Raw genomic sequence first — 23,580 nt, 5'->3', positions numbered from 1 at the left:
GACATGACAGCTGTTTGGGGATTATCCGGCACCACGTGGGTCAAACAGAGAGGGGATTATTTTAGAAAATATAGAAGGAGTCAGTAAATGTGTGCACAGTACAAGTAAAATACTGCAGGCCAAGCTTCAGAGTGAACAGCTGGTTAGCACCTGAAGGGTTTATATGCGGTTTCTTTGGTAGTTGTTCTATTGAGGCGTCTGATGACATCATGCGCACATTGCTTGAGAATTGTTTGCCATGTTGGCTGTGATACAGCCACCGGTTGGCGGGAAAAAACATTCCTGAAGGTTACTGGCTCTTGCTGGATGAGGTTGCACCAAAAACTTCCTTGTGTTGCTTTGGTTGCTATCAGATTGCTACAGTTGTCTGTAGTTTTTTTCCCCCTCAGCCGTAAAAGGCTAATAGTGCGGCGCTGTCACCCCGCTGGACAGGTGGCCAGCTGTCCAAGTTTGTGAATGCAATAACTCAGGAATGAGGCAACATAGGATTTTTAAGATCATCCCATTGAAGCATTTACTGAAACTCTCAAATGAGTTTGAATCCCAGTGAACTTGACTTCACCTTCAAGGTCAGAGGTCAATTTTCTGAAAATGTTATGATTGAGATGACGCAAAAAGGACGTCACCTAGTATTTTTAAATGTATATAGGTAGACAGGGTGAGGGGTAGCACTAATGGCTGCTAGTATTAGTCTGCAAACACTTGTGAACTCCCAGCTGAGCCATAATGCAACTTGAAAAAGTGCAATGCAGCTCTTTCAAAGTAAAAGCTGTACTTCAGCTCTGCAGCCAACATGTTTCAGAAGGTGCTGCAGCTCCATTTCTAGTTTGTGTCGCACTTTTCACCCCTTCACTGCAGCTCAGAGAGTAGCCCGAGTAGTCCTATCTTCGATTCAACCCGCGACCGCAGCAGTGTGCTAGCAACCAGTTGGGCAATATTCATTTTTCCCTAGCAAGAGGTGGTTGCTTGAGGGTCACTGACAAGTCTTTGGACCTGCATAACTAGGGATGCAATGCCACTGGTGCAGATTATTAAAATTAAGAGGTTGGATGCTGGCAGCTTGTGACACCGGATGTGATGTCAGTTTGATGTGAAGTTTGTCGACTTTCGTGAAGCACCAAGGGCCCCTTATTCACTTGATCTTACATTTTCACCATGATTGTCACATGTCAATTATGGCAGACAAGATAATGTCACATGGTTACTGGTCATGCCTCTGTATAATATCAGTAAGTTTTGATTAAAGGTCACGTTTGTTTAGTTTGGTGCTTTTTTTTTTTTCATTTTTAAGAATTCCCATATAAAGATCAGAAGCTTCTGGTCGGACTTATAAAAACCCCGCTGCTTCAGGCAGCGTGCGCTCGGGTTGTTTTTGAAGTTGGCAGCTCTTAGTCATGAAGCAGATGGGTCAGCAGAGTCTTATTTATTATTCATGATAACGAGTGGTTGGCCTCTTCCACCTGTGTGTGTGTACGTGTGGGTTTTTTTTTTTTTTTTTTTTTCAGCCTATTGATTCATGAGATTTAAAGTTGCACATCATGAAAATTACTGTTAGAACAGTTGCAGACTTGGTCTCTGATGCCATGTCTGCATGTTTGCTTATTAAACCCGACAACTGCTTTCCACAGATAAGTTTACAGTGTGATTAGAATAAGTGGCTCTGTGTACTCAAAAATATATATTACTGAGTGTGTATAAATACATACTGTTATTTATACTATACTATACTATGCAGCGAGGCACGAGACTGACATTTTTGTGTCCAGACGAAAATATTTCAGCAACTGCTGGATGACTTTCTGTGTTAATGGATAAACAAACTGGCCGTGCATTTGTTGCCTGATTTACATGTGGTTTTGCAGTGAAGTCTGCTAACAGATAAATTGCCATAAAACTTGGCAGAGGCATTTAAATTCTGATTGCTTTTGTCTTTTCTTAAAGGTCTCATGTTACCGCCAGATCATTTATTCTACCGTGCCTGCATAAACCATGTTTTAGCCTGGTTCTGTCTGCACTGAGCATGAGCCCTAACGGCACACTGCCAGCACTCTTTGCCAACTGGGGGTAGTACTTTTCTCTTTATGATGTCTCAGGGCAGGGTTTGGCATCTGTTCCTATCAAAAGAGTCAAGATTGATCAGTTTTTGCCAAAGAAATTTGTATTTAGGGGGAAACATATTTTTTTTTATCCTTATAATGAAGATGACACAGCCTGTAAGGTATGAACTGGCCTCTCCAATTTGGGTAAAAATAATTGTCTTTTTACATGTGAACACGCTGCAGTGCATTTTATTTAAGATTCGCTAGGAGACAGACTCTTCTGTCTAGAAAGAACACGGCAGCTTAGGTTTATAAAACAGCATCTGAACAAACCACGAGATTTCTGGAGTAATGTACTTTGGACAGACGAGACCAAAGTGGAGATGTTGCACAGTGGCATGTTTGGAAAACAACCAAAACCCCTCCACGTAATCATAAATGCCTCGTACCAAACATCAACCACGGTGGTGGAGGGGTGATGATTTGGGGTTGTTTTGCAGCCACAGGACCTCAGGACCTTGCAGTCCCTCAGGACCTTGCAGTCCCTCAGGACCTTGCAGTCCCTGAGTGGACCATGAACCTCTCTGTATACCGAAGTGTTATAGAGTCAAGTGTGAAGCCAGTTCTTGCTGTTAAAGGTTAAATCATTGGGTGTACTTAATTTATCACTGAACTGCAGAGTCCTGTGAACATTTTTTTTCCACATGACTGTATAAACTCTAAGTTAATTGTGTGAAGTGGCCTACTTTAGTTTATGGCCTGCAGAGGTATATCCGATCTGTTGCCACTTTACTTCATTAGCGCTAGTATGACTATGTTAGCCTGCTAATATAATGACTTAGTGAGCATGTTATACTTGGGTTAAGCATTAGCTTTTAGCTGAAGACTACTCACAAAACCATGTATAAGTGCATTTCTTTAGCTAATGTTTGGTTTGAGGCTTCACAGACAATTTGAGTCTAGCATGTCATGTTGCATGCCACAGTGCATTAATGCGGTTAGCTAATGGGCGTGATGTGATTTGCTGTGGCCTCGTTTTGCTCGACAGCAGGATGTACACTGTGGCAGTACGCTGTCTGTGTATTGTTTATACAGAGAGGGTGAGCCTATATAATAGCAAGCTAATCCCCTGGAGTCTCAGAAAGTGAAGCTCACCTTGACTACAGTTGCTATGGATAAAGTGGATGGATGGCCTCTAGCTGCTGCTAAGCTCAACAACACTGTATTAATCTACATGATGAGGATCCGTGTAACTTCCTTGGTGTGCTCTAATCAGACCAGCTCATTGCCTTTGTTGAATAATGAATCATGCTTTAGCCTTCTTGTCATTTAATATTCCTTATGTGTATAAAAGAAATTATTAATTCTCATAAAAAGGTCCTCTTTGACTAATTTTAGAACATCCAACCTAATTTCATGCACATTTTTTCCCCACTTTTCTCTCTTTGATGTAGAATATTTTTAACTCTGTCAGGAGTTTTCACTGCAAACAACACCAGCTGGCTGCAAAACAGCTTTACTTAGTTATAATTGATATAAGATAAAAAAGACACTCCCTCAAGGGTACACACACACACACACACACTGGTCTCTGTTCTGTGGTGTGACACGATGTGTGCTTATAACCACCCATATAATGTGATTAATATTTTAATAGTCCTGCAGTTTCTCAATGAAACGGCTCCTCGCACAGCTGAAATCTAGGTCACTTGGCAACGTTTTATGTACTTTATTTTATTTGTTTTAAACAGACATGGAAACACTTAATGTGTCCCATCTGAAAATAAGAGGTAAAAGGCATCAATGTATTCATATAAATATAACCATTTACAGCAAATAGGGCTGTTTCTGTCCTGAAAAAAGCCAAAAACACTTCATCCCTGCAGTTTGTTTAAGAAACGGCTACCAGACCACAAATTAAGCCAGTATGATTCTGGATTTTAAACTCCCGTGTTGTTTAGTGTTCTATATTATTTTTATGTCTGTAAAAGGTTTGCAAAGACAAGTAACTTAGTATCTGTGCTATTATGTAAATATTATGTAAAACGTGTGCATCGTGTCTGCTGTGCAGCTAATGTGGCACACCCTTAAAGTAAAGCCACTACTCACTCCTCACTTCACTTTCATTATTAAGAAGACATGAGCAACAGGGACCATGTATATAAAAAATGACTTGTTCGCCATGACGTCACCCATTGGGGTGGGACAAAGCTGCCAGCTATTAGAGGGCAGAGGCTTTACCCAAGAAAAGCAACCATATGTAACCAATGCCTCATTTTTCTGCACAAACTGACCAATCAGAGCAGACGGAGAAAGGGTCACAGAAAAATGTCTCAGGCACAGGACAGCTGCTTAGTGTAGGCACAGACTGGGCCAATACTAACACTCACTCTCGTTTTAGGAGAGTTATAATACCCAATAACTCAATGTGATGGAGCTAAATTATTATTAGTCACTACAATTCAACAGGTCGACTCTTTAGGTAACTATTGACAATGGGAGTGGTGACTGAACCAGGCTGGGGTTTGAGACACAGATGACTTGAACACTTAGATAGTATCAGATTACATGGATGTTTTCAGGAGCCTTCCTAAGAAATTACAGATGCCTTTCTGGGAAATCAACAGATGGAAAGAAGTTCAACTGTAACTGCTCTGTCTGCCTGTCTGTGACGTGATCGTCATGCGTTGCATGCAGTATGACCATTTCCAGCTAAATTTCTTAATGAAAGTTAAGAAAAAGAAACAGATTTTCTTTCCTGGTTGTCAAATCCAGAATCTTGCTTTATATACCGTTTCTACGATCCTCACAGTTGGCTTACATGTGCGACAACCGAGAGAGGTGCCTGTAGATGAATCGGGATGGATAACGGATTTCAACATGCTTCGTGATCTATAAAATGAGTAACAGTACATGGTTTGAATGCTTTTCCAACACAACTTCATGGTCCATTGGTTTTTACAAACCCTGCTTCGTGCCAAAGTTGATGTAAGCAGGTAGTGTAGCTGTGATATCACTGAATGGGAATTGTTTCAAACAGATGTGTTAATGGAGATTTTGGAGTGAATCAGACGTGAAAGAATGAGGCGTGCTGCACAGGCATGCAAACAAATTATTCACGTTAGATTTCGGCCAACTGGAGGTGAGATCACTATCACACAATGTTCTTAAAGCAGCCATCTGATGGTATGGGATTAAAGGTGTTACTCAAACTACAGAGAGCAAGTTTCCAGCTGATGATTAAATACCTGTGAATCACTTAATATACACAAGTCTTATGCAAGGGTATATCTGTCATTTCTTTAGATTCTGCTAAGGTAACAGGAAATCAGTGCAGTTTATTGAAACATACAATGAAATTCTTCAACACAGCCTGAACTCTTTGGCAGATTTCTTGTCATTTCTTTAAATAGTCTTCAGGAATAGTTCATCAGGTTTCTTGAAGGACATTCAAAGCTCTTCTTCTTCTGTTCTCTGTCAAGATGATCCTACACTGCTTCAATGATGTTGAGGTCCAGGCTCTGGGGAGGCTAATCCATGACTGTTCTCTTCATGCTTTTACCGCACTGTTTGGGATCATTGCTGTGCTGAAAAATGAAACAGTCGCCAGTCAGCTGCTTTCTATACGATATTGCATGACAGTACTTTACAAATTTCTTCAGTAATCGTCACTCCATCAGACCTGTTGCAACTGATTTCACTGTAGTTCCTGTGTTAATTATCATACCTCAGCCTTTTCTCCGTGTCTCCCATCCTTAAGAAAGTCTTGACAGCCACACTTCCACTGAAACCATTTCTTTTTTGTTTTTTTGCCTGTCCCATTTGGATCTTTAGCCATCAGAATTGTTGTCTGAAGGCCAAAAAAGATGCCAAGCGGATTTACTTTACCAAGTGGATCATCATGGCCTTGCCATATTGGTCCATTTGATTGACCTTTATTATAATTATGTATTTATTTTATTTTATTTCCAGTTGTTACAGACGGGACAGACATGACTGGGGGATAGGACAGGGAGAAAGAAAGACAAAATAGAGCGGGGAGAGAAAAAAAGCAAACAAACAAACAAACAAACAAAAAGAAAATCCAGAGGACCCAGAGTACGCGGACCCAAGGAGGACCACCAGGGGGGCAACCTTGCCACCCTCCTGGGAAGAGCTAAGCAGCCACGGAGCAGAGGCCAGAGGGGGTTTCAGTGACGTGCCCCCGGGCTCTACCGGCAGCCAGCTGTGCCAGAGGGGACCGAGCCTCCGGCCCAGTGGCCAGAGGCCTGAGGGCGCCACACCTCCCATAAGGGGCCCAGCTGGGCCACAGGCGCCAGGCCCCGCCAAGCGGCCACCAGGAGTGAGCCGGTACATACATGAGCACCCAGCCCCAGACACCAAGAACCACCAACGTCTGAGGCCATCAGCCACCGGCAGGGAGTGTGGTGAGGGCAGATAGGCCTCCATATCTTGGAGAGCCTGAGATGTTGAAACCATTTCTAATGAGGCTTCAGCAAACAATAAACCAGCTGATGGGCAACATGCACCTCTCAGGTCCTGTGTGTCAAATGTTTGCTTGATTTTTCTTACGGACATGGCTTTCAGATGCTGTTCGTCTCCAGAGGCCTGGTAATGAACTAATCATTTGATTGAGGTGTGTTGACCCAGGGCGATACCTAAAAACTGCAAGACACCGGAACTCGAGGCCTGGAGTTGCCTACCCCTGCTCTACAAAGACAGATTTGCTTTTTGATTGAGCGGCTGGAAATAGACTAAAAAATTTGGGCATGTCTGTGTTTCCCAGGTTTAGACTCATGCTGACAATTCATACCCCGTGGTTTTCATCAGCATAGTTAGTCACACCTTAGTTTGTTGAGACAGGAACAGATTCTGATCTTAAACTTGATACTCGTGCTGCGTCTTGTGCATTTTTAAAAACTGGATTGTTGACGGCGGATTTAAAAACTGATGTCATACCTGACTATTCAGCAAACTTCAAAACTAAAAAAACTCTTAAAATAACAACATTTTCTATTTCCCCCCAAAAAAGGGAATTACTGAAACTCTAAATAGTTTCTGTTGCACAAACACCTGAATGCTTGACTCGTTACATGTACTGACACTGAACCAGACAGCTAGAAAGGTATTTTCATTATCTTCTCATCGCCTGAATCATACCAGTGTGCTCCTGATTGTTGGGAATCAGATATATTTAACTTCACTTGCTGGTCGTACGCTTGCCTCGTTATGATTTCACTCTTTCAGCGTTTTCACTGCACAGACCATGTGGCTACTTTACTCCATCAGTATTTTATTTTTATCCAGGCAGGTGTGGCTTCTCATTTGCACAGTGAAGCAGAAAAACCAGAGCACAAGGTGACATGCAAATCTACGAGGATCAGGGGAAAAAAAGGAAAGGAAAACAGACTTTGCGTTTCTCTCATGCGGTGCTGTGCTGCTGAGTCCTCACCAATACATTGGTGACATCCAAAGTGACCAGCCTCTCATTTATTTGTTTTCAGGTGGACCCGTGTAAATGAATCTGTCTGCAATGGAGGCTTCTGTGTACACTGGGCTTCAATAGCTCCAATTCAATTGAATTACTGACTGCACCTGTATTTGAGCTGGAATGCACTGTTTGCTCAGTTGGCATACAATTTATGTATTTAAAAAAAGCAACCTAAACGTACTCTAGGAGTGAAGACACTGAGGCGAAACACAGGACTGGCACTGAAACCAGATGTTTTACAGCCAAAACACAGTCAGACGGCTAATCAGCAATGACAAAGTAAAGAAGGGAAGGTCACTGTGTGTCTGCGGTGTCAAAGGGTCTGGCCTATTTTCTCACAGCAGCTAGTTATTAACCTGCCACTGTGTGAGTTGAGATTAGAGGGAAAGCTTCTGGTTTAAGCTCTTTGGAAGGAGCCACAAGCTTTTAGGACTCTTGCCCTGTGCTTATTGATAATTGCCACACACACACACACACACACACACACACACACACAGTCAAAATGACAAGCTTTAATCATAGCCAAGAGCTTAATGAAAGGAAATACAGAAGGTAACAACAAATGGATCCAGGGCTTCCAGTATGTGTTGTAAATCCCAGTTGTCTGTAGTGATAAGGAGGTGACAGGGTACACGGTGATACTGGCAAATCTCTTGAGCTCTGTCTGTCTGGTTGATATCCTTGACACACCTTTTGGCAAAGTGAAACTGGCTTGAAAAGTTTTAGACATATCTTCCAGTCGCCCAGTAATTAGTAGACTTGTTATTAAATTTTTTCACTATTTGTGTAATAATTCTGTTCTTCCGCTGTAGGTTTTAGTTTATAAGAGGTCAATGTGAAGAATCACTGCTAATGTTTGGGTTAGTTTACCCGCTTTCTCTCTGTGATCAAACAGCAGCCCCTGATGAGCCAGCAGCTTCTCATGCCTTCACCAGTTTGTGTTCTGAGTCTTATCTCAGAGACACTGTGACCGTTGGACTTTGTTGTGTATTTGGGGGACATGTGTCTGCAGCGTTTTAGAGCTTTATCAGTAGTGTCGCGGCATGTGTGTGTCCAACAAGTGCATACTTCTCTCTTCTATGTTACAGATTCTGCTATGAAGATAAATGGTTTAGGCGCAAAATGTTTGATTGGCTTGTGAAATATATTGCCATGACTTAAAATTTGTCTGAAATGGTTCAAAAATTACCTCCACCTTTAACCTACATTAATCTGATGCTTACACATGCCAGTCATAACATTAGGAACGTAAATGGCCTGCATTTGTATAGCGCTTTTCTAGTCCTTAAGGACCCCAAAGCGCTTTACACTACATTCAGTCATTCACCCATTCACACACACATTGGTGATGGCAAGCTACATTGGGCGCACTGACAGAGGCGAGGCTGCCGGACACAGGCGCCACCGGGCCCTCTGACCACCACCAGTAGGCAAATATGGGGTTAGTATCTTGCCCAAGGATATTTGGCATGCAGCCTTGGATCGAACCACCGACCTTCTGATTAGTGGCTGACCTGCTCTGCCACCTGAGCTACAGCCACACTAGTAAGTAATGACTCTCCAGTCAGCTCTATCTCTAGGTAATAACTTTTGATCACAAGGTGATTGCATGGGTCACCTGGTGGAAGGCAACAAACTCGGTCCAACTTGACTAATTCAGTCTTGCTTCAATCAGTTCACGCTTAAAGATTGTTGAAGATTTGCAAATAATAATTGACATCTAATTTATAAATGCGGACAGACTGCTGCAATCAGTGCGAGTTGGTGTGCGCTGATGGGTTACTTTGCAAAATCAAAAGGTTATTGCACATGGTCATAATAATTTTGATCATTTCAGTCTCTCACCACTGTTTTCCATGGCTTGACCAGTGTTGCCAACTTAGCGACTTTGTCGCTATATTTAGCGAGTTTTTAGACCCCCTTAGCGACTTTTTTTATTTATGACGACGTTTTGACGTGAAAACGCATATCCTCTTACTCTCAACAAGCAGCGGTGCTGCCGTGGGCGCCTCACCCGTGCCAAAGCGCTCACGGGCGGAGGATAGTCCTCCCCCAGCTGCTATCAGGGCAGGAGACGTTCACACCTGTGCGTCCAAACGGCAAATGAATCACGAATGAGCGAAGCCTCTGCTCCCGCACTGACTGTAATGCAGTCAGTTCTTCCTTTACTGTTATGCTGTTTTGTGGATCACAAGGTTTAAAACTACTAATAAACACACACACAAAGTAACTCCACCAGAGTGCCAATTTCGGGTCACTTTTGCCGGTCCAAGCCCGGGTAAAGGAGCAGGGTTGGAATTGTGACATTAAAAAACAATAATTGCTAAAAGAAATTTAATTTGTAGTTCTAAATAAATTCTAACTGCATTTAGGACGTTTTTTACTCACTTTATGTCTCTTCCACGATGTTATTTCTCTCTCCAACAACTTAGGTTACAATTACATTAGCATGACAAATTATGCAAATTAGGTGATGATGTCATTTGGCGACTTCTAGCGACTTTTAAGACAGCCAATAGCGATTTTCCTTACTAAGGAGTTGGCAACACTGGGCTTGACTGTAGCATAATGCTAGCCAAGTGTTGCACTTATGGCAGCTCATTCATTGTGTGCACTACCTTCTTAATAAAGCAGGGTTTGTATACATTTATCATTCTGTTTTCCCCCATTTCAAGGAATGGTATTTTTAAACTTGGAAACTCTAGCAAAATGTGTTTAATTGGCTAGCTAGTTGCTTACTAGCATTAGCAACATGAATCCAATGGCTAATTAGCATCATGCTAATTAGTCAAAAAATTCTACTTGTCCAGTCTTAGGACTACCGTGGGACCTACTGCACCTCTGGGCACATATAAGCTTAGAAGTCTCGCTGAGTCTATGTCATGCTGATTGTTACCTGAAGCATTTTTTTTTTACTATCAGTCATGTGTAACTGTGAGCTAGCTGTGTGGAAATGGAGTTGTGCCAATGCAGGTGCTTAGAATAACAAAGCTACCTTACATACCTACACCTACAGTTAAAGTAATGAGGTAATCTTGTTTCTGTTGCAATCGGTCCTGTCACGTACAATCATGCACAAGCTGCTACACAACGCTGACAACACGAGATTCTTGATTTTTCTGTTGTAGATTCAGTTTTGGTTTAAAAATCATAACACACACAACAAAATGCTTTTAATATTTTCACTTGTTCTTTTTTTTGCTTGAGGCAGACTGGATTCACTTTATTCATTAAAATAATAAATATAGGAAAAAGTATTTGCCTTTAGTAGCATTTAAATTGCGCTACCGTATGATAGCAATCGAAACCGCATGGTATCACATTTTGTGTGGGGATATTGTATTGATAACAGAAACGCCTATATCAGTATTTTTAAATGAATTAAAATACTGTGACTGACTGCAATCACTCTGGAGAGATTGTCGAAGGTTTGCAAATAATTGTGTCTAATTCATAAATGCAGACTAATTGTCAACATGTTGCCGTCATGTTCCCGCTGGTTGTATTCTACTTATATTTCTTTAGAACAGGAGGGTTATGAGATGTAAGAATGTCTGTTTAAATATAAATTTCTATAGAAACGTGTGATTTGCATCAAGTTATGAGAGTTGATTGCTGTACTATCAAAAACTAAATGTATGTCAATCCCTAGCTTGACCTCATTCAATAGCAGACTGATAGCAGACTACTTATAGCAACATTTGTGGCAGGATTTAGTGGCATGTTAGTATGCTTGGCACTCTAATTTTTCAGTACTGGATAGATCAGATATTCACAAAGTTTAGCTCTGAGGACCTAATTTGCATTTTGAAATATAGGTGATAAATCACAATATGCAGTACTCAGCATATCGCAAAATGTGTGTCGTGAGGGAAGTATTGTGATGCTTGAGCTATGTGGGGATTCCCACCTCTGCTACATAATAGTATTGTTACTGTCATTCAGTCATTTATGCAGGTAGGACGGCAGTGGATGGAGAAAACTGTACATAGGACATACATTTATGTAAACAGTTGCTGATAATAAAGAAGAGAGAAGATTAATGGAGAAGATTAAAAAACATCTGCTATCTTCAATCAGAAAGGCAAAATTGAAACATTAAATATGTGTACACATGGCCAAATCCTACCTTACTGCAGGTAAAGTAAACAGTCGTATTCTGAAAACTTCCTCCCATTACAGCTAACGTGCAGGAGCTCAGGTTTCTGTGGTAACAATGACTGACCAGCCCCTCTGTGAAGGCCAGCTGCCAGTGGACAACTCTTTTTTTTTTTTTCGCCCCCTTTCTTTCACCCCATCCTCATATTGACCTGTTATCCTAGCGTGTGCTGCTAATGTGCCATTACATAATGGTTCACTTTGACTTGACGGTCCAGCTGAAGCCATGTGAACGGTTGAAAGAACTTTAGTAGCAGCTTGGCATTCTGCCCAAAATGCAGTCGATCTGATATCTGATGCAGGCTGAAGATCACAGAGAACAGAAGGTTTGAGAGGGGCTGTCGCAGATTATTACGCTAACAGGAAATATTAGTTTGGTGCTTTTGTAGCGGAGAACATCTGGCCTAATTGGTGTGAATATATGAGTTGGCTAATGGTGAGGAGCCGAGCTGGTGCCGTGTTTGTTCCTGAAGATGGACCCACATTTTAAATCTTCACTTAAAATAGTTTACATCACTTTTTAGTATATAGTTTTACATTTCTCTCTTTGTCAGATCAGAAATTGTAGAGGAAGAGACAAAGAGACGATACGAAGCATACGTTTTATGCACAGTACCTTGCTTAAGTTTTAACCCACCCTTTATTTTTGTTTGTTTTGTTAGAAAAATAGAAAATGGGTGCACTGATTTGATGAAACGTGTGAAAACATACAGAGTGGGGACAAGCCTAACCAACCTGAAAGTCACTTTTATTCTTGAACACAGCTGGAACTTTTTTAGGTAAGCTTTCTCAGAAGTACTTAAATAGTCTTCAGGAATAGTTCTCCAGGCTTCTTGAAGGACACTTAAAGCTCATCTTTGGAAGCTGGCTGCCTTTTGTTCTGTTCTCTGTCAAGATGATCCCATACAGTAGATGGATGCACTGAAGGTACAGAAGCATCTCTTAGGTCCTGTGTCAGATCTTTGCCAGATTATGTCCTATTCCTTAAAGACATGACTTTCAGATACTGTTGGTTTTGTTTTAGGTTTGCCACTTCTCCTGTTTTCCTCCACTTGCTCTGTTTGCACAGTTGTTTTTAAGGATGTACTGCACACCATGCCCAAATATTCCAGGCTTTCAGCTAATATGTCTTTGGGAATCACCACTAAAAATGTGACTTGAATCAATCGACCAGTTGATTAAAAGCTAATTAGTATATTATGGTCAAATTCCACATATTTACTACTTCCATCTTCTGAAATGTGAAGCTTTCCAGCTCCTGTTTGCCATATACAGGACAATAAAATCATTTTTTAAAATATTTTTTCATGAAGATGTCAACAATATTTGGCAGTAAAATGTAAGGGCAGAAACTACTCCTACCCTAAATTCGGATTTTCCAGTCAGTGCTTCAGTTTTCTCAGCAACTGTTCCACCGATCTGCTTCCAACTAATTCGGAGTAGTACTCGTGATCCGAATAGGTGGAGCATCCAGTTTGTCATAGTTTGGATTAGCGGTTCTCATATTTTGGCTAAAGGTCGTTCAGTCTAGCGCACCGACTACCTGCCTGTGAGGCTTTTAGGGAACATCTGTAAATTGCAGCAAGACTGAAAATAATCACAAGTAAACCTGAACCTGGAGAAAACATTGCAGGGAAATTTGGTCACAGTTTAAAAATAACTGCTGTCAGCAAGTATGGCTCAGTTCCTCATGCTTGAGCAAACCACTTCCTAAAAATATTATCTGTTCTTTTTAGGCTCCCTTTGCAAAGACATTTGGTGAAAGTATTCCTACAGTCATGCTTATTTTAAACCCCTCAGCCGTATGGACGTTTTCACCACCTGCTTTCATTGTATTTCCTTTACGGAGTTTGAAAAACCTGCCAAGCGCGTTTTTTCTGAAGAACTTTGAATCACTTGTGTCTGAACTGAGCCTCGTCTCAGAGATACTCCGGTCAGAGTTTCTAGGAATCCACATATACGTGTTATTTCACTACCTTTACATGTAAACAAAACAAATCTGGCGTCTAGATCGTTTCTTTTTTTATTGAGCAACAGGGTTAAAGATGAGCGTTTGCAGTTACGAGAATGAGAAATCCTGATTGAGCAAACGCTGCGGAGGAGTGACTGGAGGGAGTGGCACTCGAGGAAGGAGAGGGAGTGAGATTACCTGCCGTCTCTCACTCCCCCTCGCTCTCTCTCTCTCTGTGCAGTCACCTCCCTCTCGGGGAGTGTACACACTCCTGCGCTCGCTCCTTGCTTGTTCACACACGCTCTGGGCTTCATGGTGCACACACACATACTGTCTGTCGCTGCTGACTTGACTGCTTGTGTTGATTGTGCACATCAAAGAAGAAGAGCTTGAGTGCGGGAGGGACTGTAAGATCTTTTTGGACTGGGTTTCGTGGTGTGTTTGTGTTCACACGCGTGTGGGGAAAGAAATCACAACAGCAGCAGCACTGGTCCATGAAGCTAGGATAAAGAAAAAGAAGTGATTGTAGTTTGTTTGGGTTTTTCTTTTTCTGATTTGGCTTGTCACTGAAGACAGAGATCAACTGTTTCCCTCTTCCCTGCAGCTGGTGCTGCTTCTTCCACCAGTGACAACTTACTCGACAGGGTGAGTACTGCTGAACTCTGACCTCACCTCCTTCGCTCTCCCCCTGACTCAAGTGAGCCTTTTTCTTCCGTGTTGTCCCTCCATGTGGGTGTTGCTCCCTCTGATCGGTCTCTGCAGTTTGACATTCGCTTATTGATCTCCGTTTTATTCTTTAGACCTCCATGCGTGTGTGTGTGTGCGTGCTCGCTATTTCCCCCCGAAGCTTTAAACTCAGGACTGTTGAGTGCACATCCATAAGACAGGCTCAAACAAGATGAGACTGCAGACTGACTCTGAATCTGAATTTCCTCAGCAGCTCACATTTAATGTGACTGCACTTGTGCTCTTTTAGTAAATTATCCTACAGCCCCGAGATCGGACATGTAAGCTCTCATTTGCTACCGTAAGTGTGGAGATATTTTCAGTTTTTTGCTGAGGATTAAAAAAAAAAAAGTCGGAAGCTGTCCCAGAGTTGTTGTAAAAATGACATCATCATCAGCTAACATCCCAGTCAAGTTATTTCAGCTCACAGATTCAAAACACTCCCATTCACTGAAATATGCGTCTTCTGGTTTGGATTTCAGTCTTTTTGATGTCTTTTCAGTAAGCCGGCAGTCCTGATTTATTCACACGAGTGTCCCGAGTGGGGAAACTGTAAGACTCGGCTGGGATACGATCAGACATTTCGGGGAGTTCTTAGGAAACTTTGCATGTTGATTTGTGGTGAAACCCTGACCGTCTGATTGCGTCATCATCTCATGTCTTGTTTCAGCTTATAGTGAGTCTTCTTAGGAAATAAGTGCGCCCGTGATTTGTATCTTATTGTCTTGCAAATTACGTTACATATGGATGTCCTTCAGGAGCTAATGGATGTTCACCGCGTGAGCTGTGCACTCTCTCTCCAGCCGGGAACTAATGGAAAACTCTTAAGGGCAGACATGTGTTAATGCAGTACCTGCTCACTATGATGTCTGGATACATGGCTGGGTGGAGTTTGTTTTGCTTCATCCTTGCACTGTCACTTTAGAGAGTTACAGTTTTGGTCTTATTTTCTATCAGTGATAGCATCTCACATCTTCTTTCCACGTTTTAAACAAACTCTGAAGGTAGGATAAAAAGAAAAAAAAAAAAGTCCTCAAAGTGTAAACATGGAAACAGATTACTTCGGGAGAAGTTGTATCAGGACTACGGGAGCCTGGGATCGACCCACCAACCTTCCAAAGTATCCCTGGGTGAGTTACTAACCCTAAAGACTTCCTTCATCAGTATGGATTAGTGATAGAGAAGTGCTGTGTATGCAGATTGGAGTGCAAAGTGCTTTGAGTGGTCGACAGGACTGAAAAAGCACCATTTATTTACGGAGGCTTTCTTCTTTGACACGCACACAAACACAAAATACACGCATTTGCAATTTTACCGGCAGTCCAGGATCAGTGGGAGGTGTTTGGTTGCATTTAAGCTTTTATAACCTAAAGAACAGATAACCAGATCTGTCTGATAATCAAGTTTGTCTCTTGACCTTCATTTTAGCACAGCGGCTGTTTTCTCAGAATGCAGGGTTATCGTACCTGCAAAAAGATTACCAGAAAACTGCAGAACAACACACAAGCTCTCCATGTTCGATTCAATATTACACCAAATCACATAAACGCTCACTTCAAGGTGCTTTTTATTGTAAGGTAAAGACACAATAAAATGGAGAAAACACCAACAATCAAATGACCCCCTATGAGCAAGCATTTGGCAACACCGGGAAGGAAGAAGTCCTTTTTAACAGGAAGAAACCTCCAGCAGAAGGCTGGGGGTGGGGGTAAGAGGGGAGATACTTTCACAAAAATGGGTGAGGTGTAAAAAAATGGGAAAAGTGGATCTCATTGCCACATCAGCTCCATTTCTGTCAATATTTTGAATTCAAATAATGGAAACAACGAAACTCCCATTAATCTGTTTTTTTGCCCTGTTTTTTGAGCTCTCAGTTGGACCATCCACGCCCTGTTCATCCGAATACCGTATACGTTAATCATTAGTTCACTCTTGTCTCTATGTTCATACACCTGTAAAACTGCTCGCCAGGAGAAAAGGACTCTGAACGTACCTGGCGTCCAAAGTATCCATAAATCGTGCTGGGAGGTCAGACACAGTTTTGATGAAAGAGAAACTGAGATGGTTTAGAGATAGTGGTGCGCCATTGTTGTGTGTGTGTGATTGTGAGGATATCTCCAGGTAAACACAGCGAGGCAGGCGGACATATCCTGGCCCATCTTTTCATACTTGCTCACATGTGCGCTCCATTGCGGTGAAGCGGCTCCAGGATTATCACTGTGGCTGTTATCCTATTACAGGAGAGAGGTTGTAAGCTGTCATCTGTGTATGATATCACCTAGTCTAAACAAAGCGAGGTGTGTGTCGCTCAGTCGTGCGCACACAGTGATTCAGTGTGTGCGCGCGCATGTCTGTGTGTGCCATGTGCTCACACCTGTACATACCTCGTCTTGAATTTCACTCTGAGCGTTTACAAAACACGCCATCTGCAGTTTGAGAAGCCAACGCTCGTGCCCACTTGTTTCTCTTCTTTTTCTTAAGATTCACTGTGTTTCGATGAGAATTACTGCTGACAGCACAGGGGAGGAATTGATTTCATACTCATAGGAATTTTGGAGGCTAGAGGCTGGGCACCAATAAGTGAACTTTGAACTGTGAAACCCCTCCCTCAGTGCCAAGCTAGTCAAAGAAAGGAGTGGCTGCTAGTCTACGTGGTTATGACTTACGAGGTGCTTAAAAGGCAGTCTCTAGGAGAGGATGTATACACAACTACAGACCTACAAAGAACTCGGGCAGAACAAACCAGATGTACAATATATCTTTTTTTAGAGTCATATCTGTGTTTTCAGTTTAGTTTCATGACTGTTTTTACAGCCCCCTTAATGCGGTTACCGCTGTGACTCCCTCCTCAAAGACTAAAATAAATTTCCCTCTGACAAAAAAGACTGCATCTCCTCTCTTTTTTTAATTTTTAATTTTTTATTTTGCCAGACATAAAGCCTGTCAAAGAAGTCCTGATGAATAAAATCATTTTCCCGCTGTCAGTGAGCATGCCTGGTTGCCTTTTGATCAGTAAGAAGCCACAGTAAAAATAGCCAGAATAGTGTTTCCATCATCAGTTCTGTGAAGAGCAAAAGACAGGCCGCCCACCACCCGGCAGCCTGCTGCGTACCTGCTCCAAGACGCAGCTGAAAGAAAGCTGCCACCGGCCTGATTACAACCCGCTTTAGACGCGACAAGATGTCCTAGCTGTCGGCCCTGGAAGCTTCTCCCTCTGGTCTTGTAAGCCTCAGCAATACATGAACGCTGATTACAGCAGTCCAGATGTGGTCCGGGTTGTAATTGCGTGTAGCTCGCTTGCCAACTGATGCATTCAGTCTTTTGCTAAAAATGTGCATCAGAAACCTCAGTTAGAAGGGCGAATGATGCCAAACCATCCACTAGAAAGAAGAAATGGTTTGATGAAAGACAGACTTCAACATTTGAAGAGGTTTGGAGACCCTTTGTGAACAATCTGGTTAATTGATTATTGCAAACCGTGCAAAAATCTTTTGCACTGGAAAATGCAAACTCCAATATTTTTTTGTAAAGTTTTTTGGATATGTCTTGTTGCCATAATCGGATTTTAAAATAAGGGTACATTTTTTAAACTATTTTAAACTCTGTAACAGTTCTATGACTGAATTCCCCTCACACCTTTTATGGCTGTCTGGCATATTTACAGTTAGGTTTGTTTAACTTCCAGTAAGGAAGTTAACAGGTTTTTTGTTATTACGGAGCAGATAGAGCAGAATAGAAGTCATAAAAACCTGATAATCACCATGAATTTGTTTTCAAAACTAAGCTTCCACCTTCAGACATCAACAAATCTGTAAGATAAACTTTAGCGGCGCCATCTGTCATGTTTTCAGTGTTTCAACTTGATTTAATATTTAAACTACTTTAAGCAGTCCATACTTTTAGTCCAGATAGAGTTTGCTTAGCTTTAGCGTAACATTGAAGTTTAACATGGAACTATAACTATACAAACGTTGTTTTGGGTTTTTTTTAAGTTATTACAGTGTGTGGGGAACAACTTTCAACTAGCAGTTTCACAAGTTACTTAACTCACACTGTAGCACAGTGTACACGACCTACAGCAAAAATAACTTTGAAAATATGTATTTTTTTAAGTGATTTGATTACAGTATCTGATATTAATACACCAAATCTCTGTCTGTGAACCTACTACGTGATCAGGAGTTAACACACATCTTATAACAGTCACCTCTAATTTATATCCACAAAATTTGAATAATATGTTTATATATAATGTATTATGACACCATGATTTTCTTGGCACCCACCTAACAATGGGCTAAAATGACATTTGTATAGTAGAGCAGGACCTGAGCATTAGCCCCCAAATATGGGCTAATTTTTAAGCAGTCAGTCCACCACCCCTGTTTTTGTTTTTTTTTTCTTCTCTTTTCTCAGTCTCATGATGTGTTATTTCACCAACAACACAAATGGATCAAATAATACCCTAGCACAGCCATAAACGAATACACGTGATGTGAAATTATAGCTCCACCAAAAATAATGTTTCGGGTTTTTTTTAATACAGTCACTGCTCGAAATGAAAAATGTGGGTTTTGTCAGTGGGGCTAGTTGAGCATCATGCGTTGGTATGGTGGGGCTGAGTCATTTTTCCATGATGAACTGAGTGACAATCGCACTTTTGCACACGCTTTACGAACAGGTCGAGTGTGTAGTTCAGGCTGGCTGACGGATGTATTACCCGGGCTCGTCTTCAGCAGGGAATGGTAATAGTAAAATAATTCTACTGGTTTAATTAAAGCCCTTGTAAGATGGTTTCCATTCATTTTTTTTATATTACAGTTAATTTAGACATGTACTGTATATTAACTCTTATTCCAGTGAGTGGACTGGCATCAAATTTTTGTGGGTGTTCACGGCTTTTCTATCAAAACCAGGAGGTGTTTCTGGATTAAATTTGGTCCAAATGTATATCTCACATGGTCACAATTTTATGAAGAGCCTCTTGCTTTATTTTGCTTTAAATTATTTCAGCATTTTTATACTCCCTGTGTGTGTAAGCCATATAGTATCTGCTCTTGCATTTTAGCATATGAACTCCTAAAGTGAGGGCGACTGTGGCTCAGGGGGTTGGGAAACGCATCTAACTGGAAGGTTGCCGGTTCGATCCCTGGGCTCTCTGTCCTGGTTGTTGTGTCCTTGGGCAAGACACTTCACCTGTCGCCTACTGGTGTTGGCCAGAGGGGCCGATGGCACGATATGGCAGCCTCACTTCTGTCAGTCTGCCCCAGGGCAGCTGTGGCTACAACTGTAGCTTGCCTCCACTAGTGTGTGAATGTGACAGTGAATGAATAGCAGAATTGTAAAAAGCGCTTTGGGTTCCTTGAAAAGCTATTATTATTATTATTATTATTAAAGTAACGGCTCACAGAGCTGCCCTCACAGCTGCAGACTCAGACTTCAAACTTGCTTTTTTTTTTTTTTTTTTTTTTGCATCTGCTATAATAAAAAAATAATAATTCAACTGGACTGGATAGGATTTGAAGATGCATCACGTGGCCCTGTGAGAAATCTGGATATTTTAGATGAATCACTCTATTTTAAGCATTTAGGTTGAGGATGAGCAAAATGTGTTTTTGTTATTGCAGCAATTGCTGACAAGGTAACTGTGGTTATCGCAGTCATGGATATGACTGATGAACGCCTGAGTGGCAATCAGAGTCTTAAACACCTGAGTAGTTTAAATCCTTCTCAGGTTCCCGTGTGGCAGTACGAGGCTCTCTGTGACGGCCTAGGGCTAGGAGGTGCGAGGTGGAAGGGTAAACTGAGCCATGAAGTCATGCGCCACACCTCTGTAGCATTCTTCTTTCCTTTCTTTTTGCTTTCTCTAAACCTGATTTTTTTCCTTCTGTTGGTCTAAATCCTTCCTCGGCCTCTTTCCAGCCACACCTGCATCATGCTCACCATGTATTTATCATCATCATGTGAAAAACCGGAGGGGCAGTCCACATAAAACAGGAGCATGATGTCACTGTTTTCAGTGACAAGATTTGCTGTAGGTGTGATTTTTAGAAAAACACAAACCTGTAATGGGTTTATACTAGGGCTGGGTATCGTCACTGATTTCTAGAATCGATTCAATTCCGATTCACAAGGTCCAGAATCGATTCGATCCACGATTCGATTTAATTCGATTCGATTCGATTCACTTCGATTTGAATATGGGAAATTTTGACAGTCAGAAATATTATAATTCAGATTAGTACATTTACATATTTTTGTATCTATAAAAAGGAAGCTGACACACGCAAGACTTTATCAAAGGTGTGAGCATCACAGCAGATGCCTTTGTGTCAAAGTAGCTGAAGATAAAACACAGAAACACATGAAGGTGATTTTTCCTGGCCTGGGATTTTATAAAAATATTCTGCAGTACATCAAAAACGAAAGAAAACCATTAATCAACATATGAACATTACCTCTGAAGTTACAGCGGTTTTATTAGAGACACGGCTAAGCATTTTGCATAATTTTAAAAAGTTTAAATTTGTTCAGCATTGAACGGCAGAAATTAGGTTTTCTTTTCGGAAGTATATAAAACGGAAAGAAAAAAAAAGTTGGCCGATAGCGCTGTAAACAAAGGTAGACTTGTGCTTAACAAGCAAGCGAATAATGCAGAAAACCATACAGAGAGAGAGAGAGAGAGAGAGAGCTGTGCATCGTGGTCCAAGCAAAACAGTAAAAGTAAGAGTGAATACATGATGATGTTTATGTGAAGCATAGTTTGGATCTTCTTTTGCTGCTGGTTCGGTCAATATTGTTTGGAGAGACATCAAACTAACAGCTTTACAATCAGCGCATAAAGGGCGTGAACACAAAGCGCGGACCCGCCGACAGATCAGAATCAGCGGGCTGTCGGCTTTCAGCCCCGACTGTGAGAAATTCGACATCTAACTGATTCTGATCCGCGGGCTGCGCTGTGTGTTTAAGTCTTTGTGCAGAATCCGTGTTCCTGCTCTCATTTACTGTTTTAGCTGTTTGGTGGTTGTTGAAGTTTTGTGAGATTTCACCTGAGATTCTGGCATTTCGGGCAAAATAAATTTGTATTAAAAAATCGATTCAGGACTTTAATGAATCGATTTTACGTAATCCAAGCCAGAATCGATTTTAATCGATAAATCGATTATAAAAACCCACCCCTAGTTTATACCTCCACCTCCTACTGTTGTTGTTCTTGTTCTTCGATGTTCCTGTAGCTCTCTAATCGCTCTCTCCATTTACTATACTTTGTTGGTTGAATCCATTTTTGAGTTCTTGTCCATCAGCCGCCTCCACCCCTAATTCATAAGTAATGACCATGCAGCAGGCAGGCGGAAAGCCAGCCAGAGCAGCAGAGCAGACATGCTGGCTGGCCAGACCTCGTCCCAGTGGAGCAGAGCCACTTATCTCTCACAATAATGACATATGCATCGACTGGCTTAAGGGAAGCGGCTAAAAAGAAAGTCCGGATTGGGGAAGTATTGCAGGTTTTTCACTCCTTATACATTAAGTGTAGTAGACTTTATTGAGAGCTGTAATACATTTTGATGACACTGGTTAGGAAAAAGCATCTGTATGTGATACAAATACAAAATACAATTAAAATCTTATTGTCATTCACAACATATACACAGATGAGCTCATATGGAACAAAAGTGAAAATGTTCTCCCAACCATTTCCAGTTGGTAGATTGTTACACTTCAAGTTAGCCTTTCATAACTAGCTTTATAAGCCTAAAAATAAAACCAGATGTGCTTAAAATAGATCAAAGATGGTTGTTAAAAACGAAGCTCTGAGCTGCTCACATTTTCTACCTTGATACATTTCGTTCATGTTCAGTAGCTCGCTGAGTGGTGTCTTTATCTATTTTTAGATGTAACTCTTTCTTGGATGCTTTGAAGTACTAACATGGAGAGCAACTCACTGTCAACGCACTACATACTGTTTTTATATGGTAGTTTGGATGCTCGCTAGAAGTACACCGACCTTAAATGGCCAAAAAACAATAAAATGATGATGTGTCTGTTTGTGGACTTGTTTCATTACATCATTATTTAATACGTTGTACTGACTTATTACATGGAACCCAAGCACTGTAGCCTATTTCCAAATGAAGTGAGAAGTTATCTACCAGTTACTGCCGGGCGGTTTGCTCAGAAATCGTTTAACCACAGTCTCCTTGGAAAAGAAACGCTGAACAATTGGCATATAAAAACAAGCAAAACCTACATCATTAACACGTAATGGTAATAAAAATGGGACTAAAATACTACCCTGTGGAACGCCACAAGTTATGCACTTTTGGCTTGAGACAGCTTGTGTCCTGAGGTTGACCTGAGTATTTTCCCTCTTTGTCCTACTTGACATTTTACGTTAAGGCCTCAGTCGCACAGGCCACAAGTCCAATCAGTGATCTACCCGTTAACCACTGGTCGCTAGGGAAACATGGGTATTCCTTGAAAGTAACAATGTAATAGTAATTAATATAATTACTAAATTTAGTACAGTAACATGCTACCTCTTTGCATAGAGGGTTCTGATCCAAAACCCACCATGTGATCGCTTTAGTTGCTGGCAGGATACCACGGTCACCAGTAGATACTCTCATTACTCTGCAAGCGGCAGTAAAAGTTGAAAAAATGTGATACTAACCGAAAAAAGAGTTGGTTTTACCTCTTTGTGCATTACTGCTGTAGTGGTAAAGGTGCAGCTTTTTCTTTGAAGGGAAACTGTCTCCATTTTTTCTCAATTCTCAATTTGCAAGTTCTTTTCCATACAAACTACTAGCAACCTTGGTAACCTGGTAGTGACCAAAAGGAGGTTTTTGGTGCAGCGATTTTCACACAAGCAAATTCGAGCCACCACTCTCCAACAGATCCAGGAGTATACACTTTTCCATAGCGACTGATGGTTGAGTGAAGGGGGTCACTGACTGGTCTATAGGCCTATTTGAGTTTTAGTGTTTTAGCAATGGATTTAACAATGATTGCCACCAACCACTGTAACCATTCGGGGAATACACATTTTACACTAGCGACTGGTTGTTAACAAGTCTGTAGGCTTGCGTGACTGGGACCTGGGACGTGATAAAGTCAGTGCACATATTTTGGAATAGATAGAACTGATGGTGCATACTTACATGGACTGTAGACAGTAGACTTCCCTGGTGGACATGTCTCTTTGCTCATGTTATTGA

General features: G+C 41.4%; 1 protein-coding gene and 1 long non-coding RNA gene across 4 annotated transcripts in view; one reads left to right on the top strand and one right to left on the bottom strand.

Annotated features, from left to right (window-relative positions):
* The window catches only part of coro2aa (coronin 2Aa), a 49,825-nt gene that overhangs the window by 7,674 nt on the left and 18,571 nt on the right, over positions 1–23,580 (top strand). The window contains exon 1 of one of the 3 annotated variants that reach the window (XM_085164222.1): positions 10,090–14,284. The exons of 1 other annotated variant lie outside the window; for it this stretch is intronic. Coding sequence is in view for 1 of the 2 variants with exons in the window: in XM_085164219.1 (XP_085020345.1) it covers positions 15,412–15,495 (84 nt within the window). In the remaining variant the exon portion in view is untranslated. Of the gene's footprint in view, positions 1–10,089; positions 15,496–23,580 lie in introns of those variants that run through there. One more of the 3 variants, XM_085164219.1, reaches the window with a different exon arrangement.
* LOC146517069 (uncharacterized) lies at positions 1,514–4,165 on the bottom strand. Its single transcript, XR_014874750.1, has 2 exons — positions 2,593–4,165; positions 1,514–2,556 (listed from the first exon to the last, which is right to left on the bottom strand). It is a non-coding gene; the product is annotated as an uncharacterized LOC146517069 (long non-coding RNA).

Source organism: Neolamprologus multifasciatus, chromosome 6, assembly GCF_963576455.1.
Source record: "Neolamprologus multifasciatus chromosome 6, fNeoMul1.2, whole genome shotgun sequence".
Taxonomy (NCBI): Eukaryota; Metazoa; Chordata; class Actinopteri; order Cichliformes; family Cichlidae; genus Neolamprologus; species Neolamprologus multifasciatus.
This window is presented reverse-complemented; position numbering and strand designations above follow the sequence as displayed.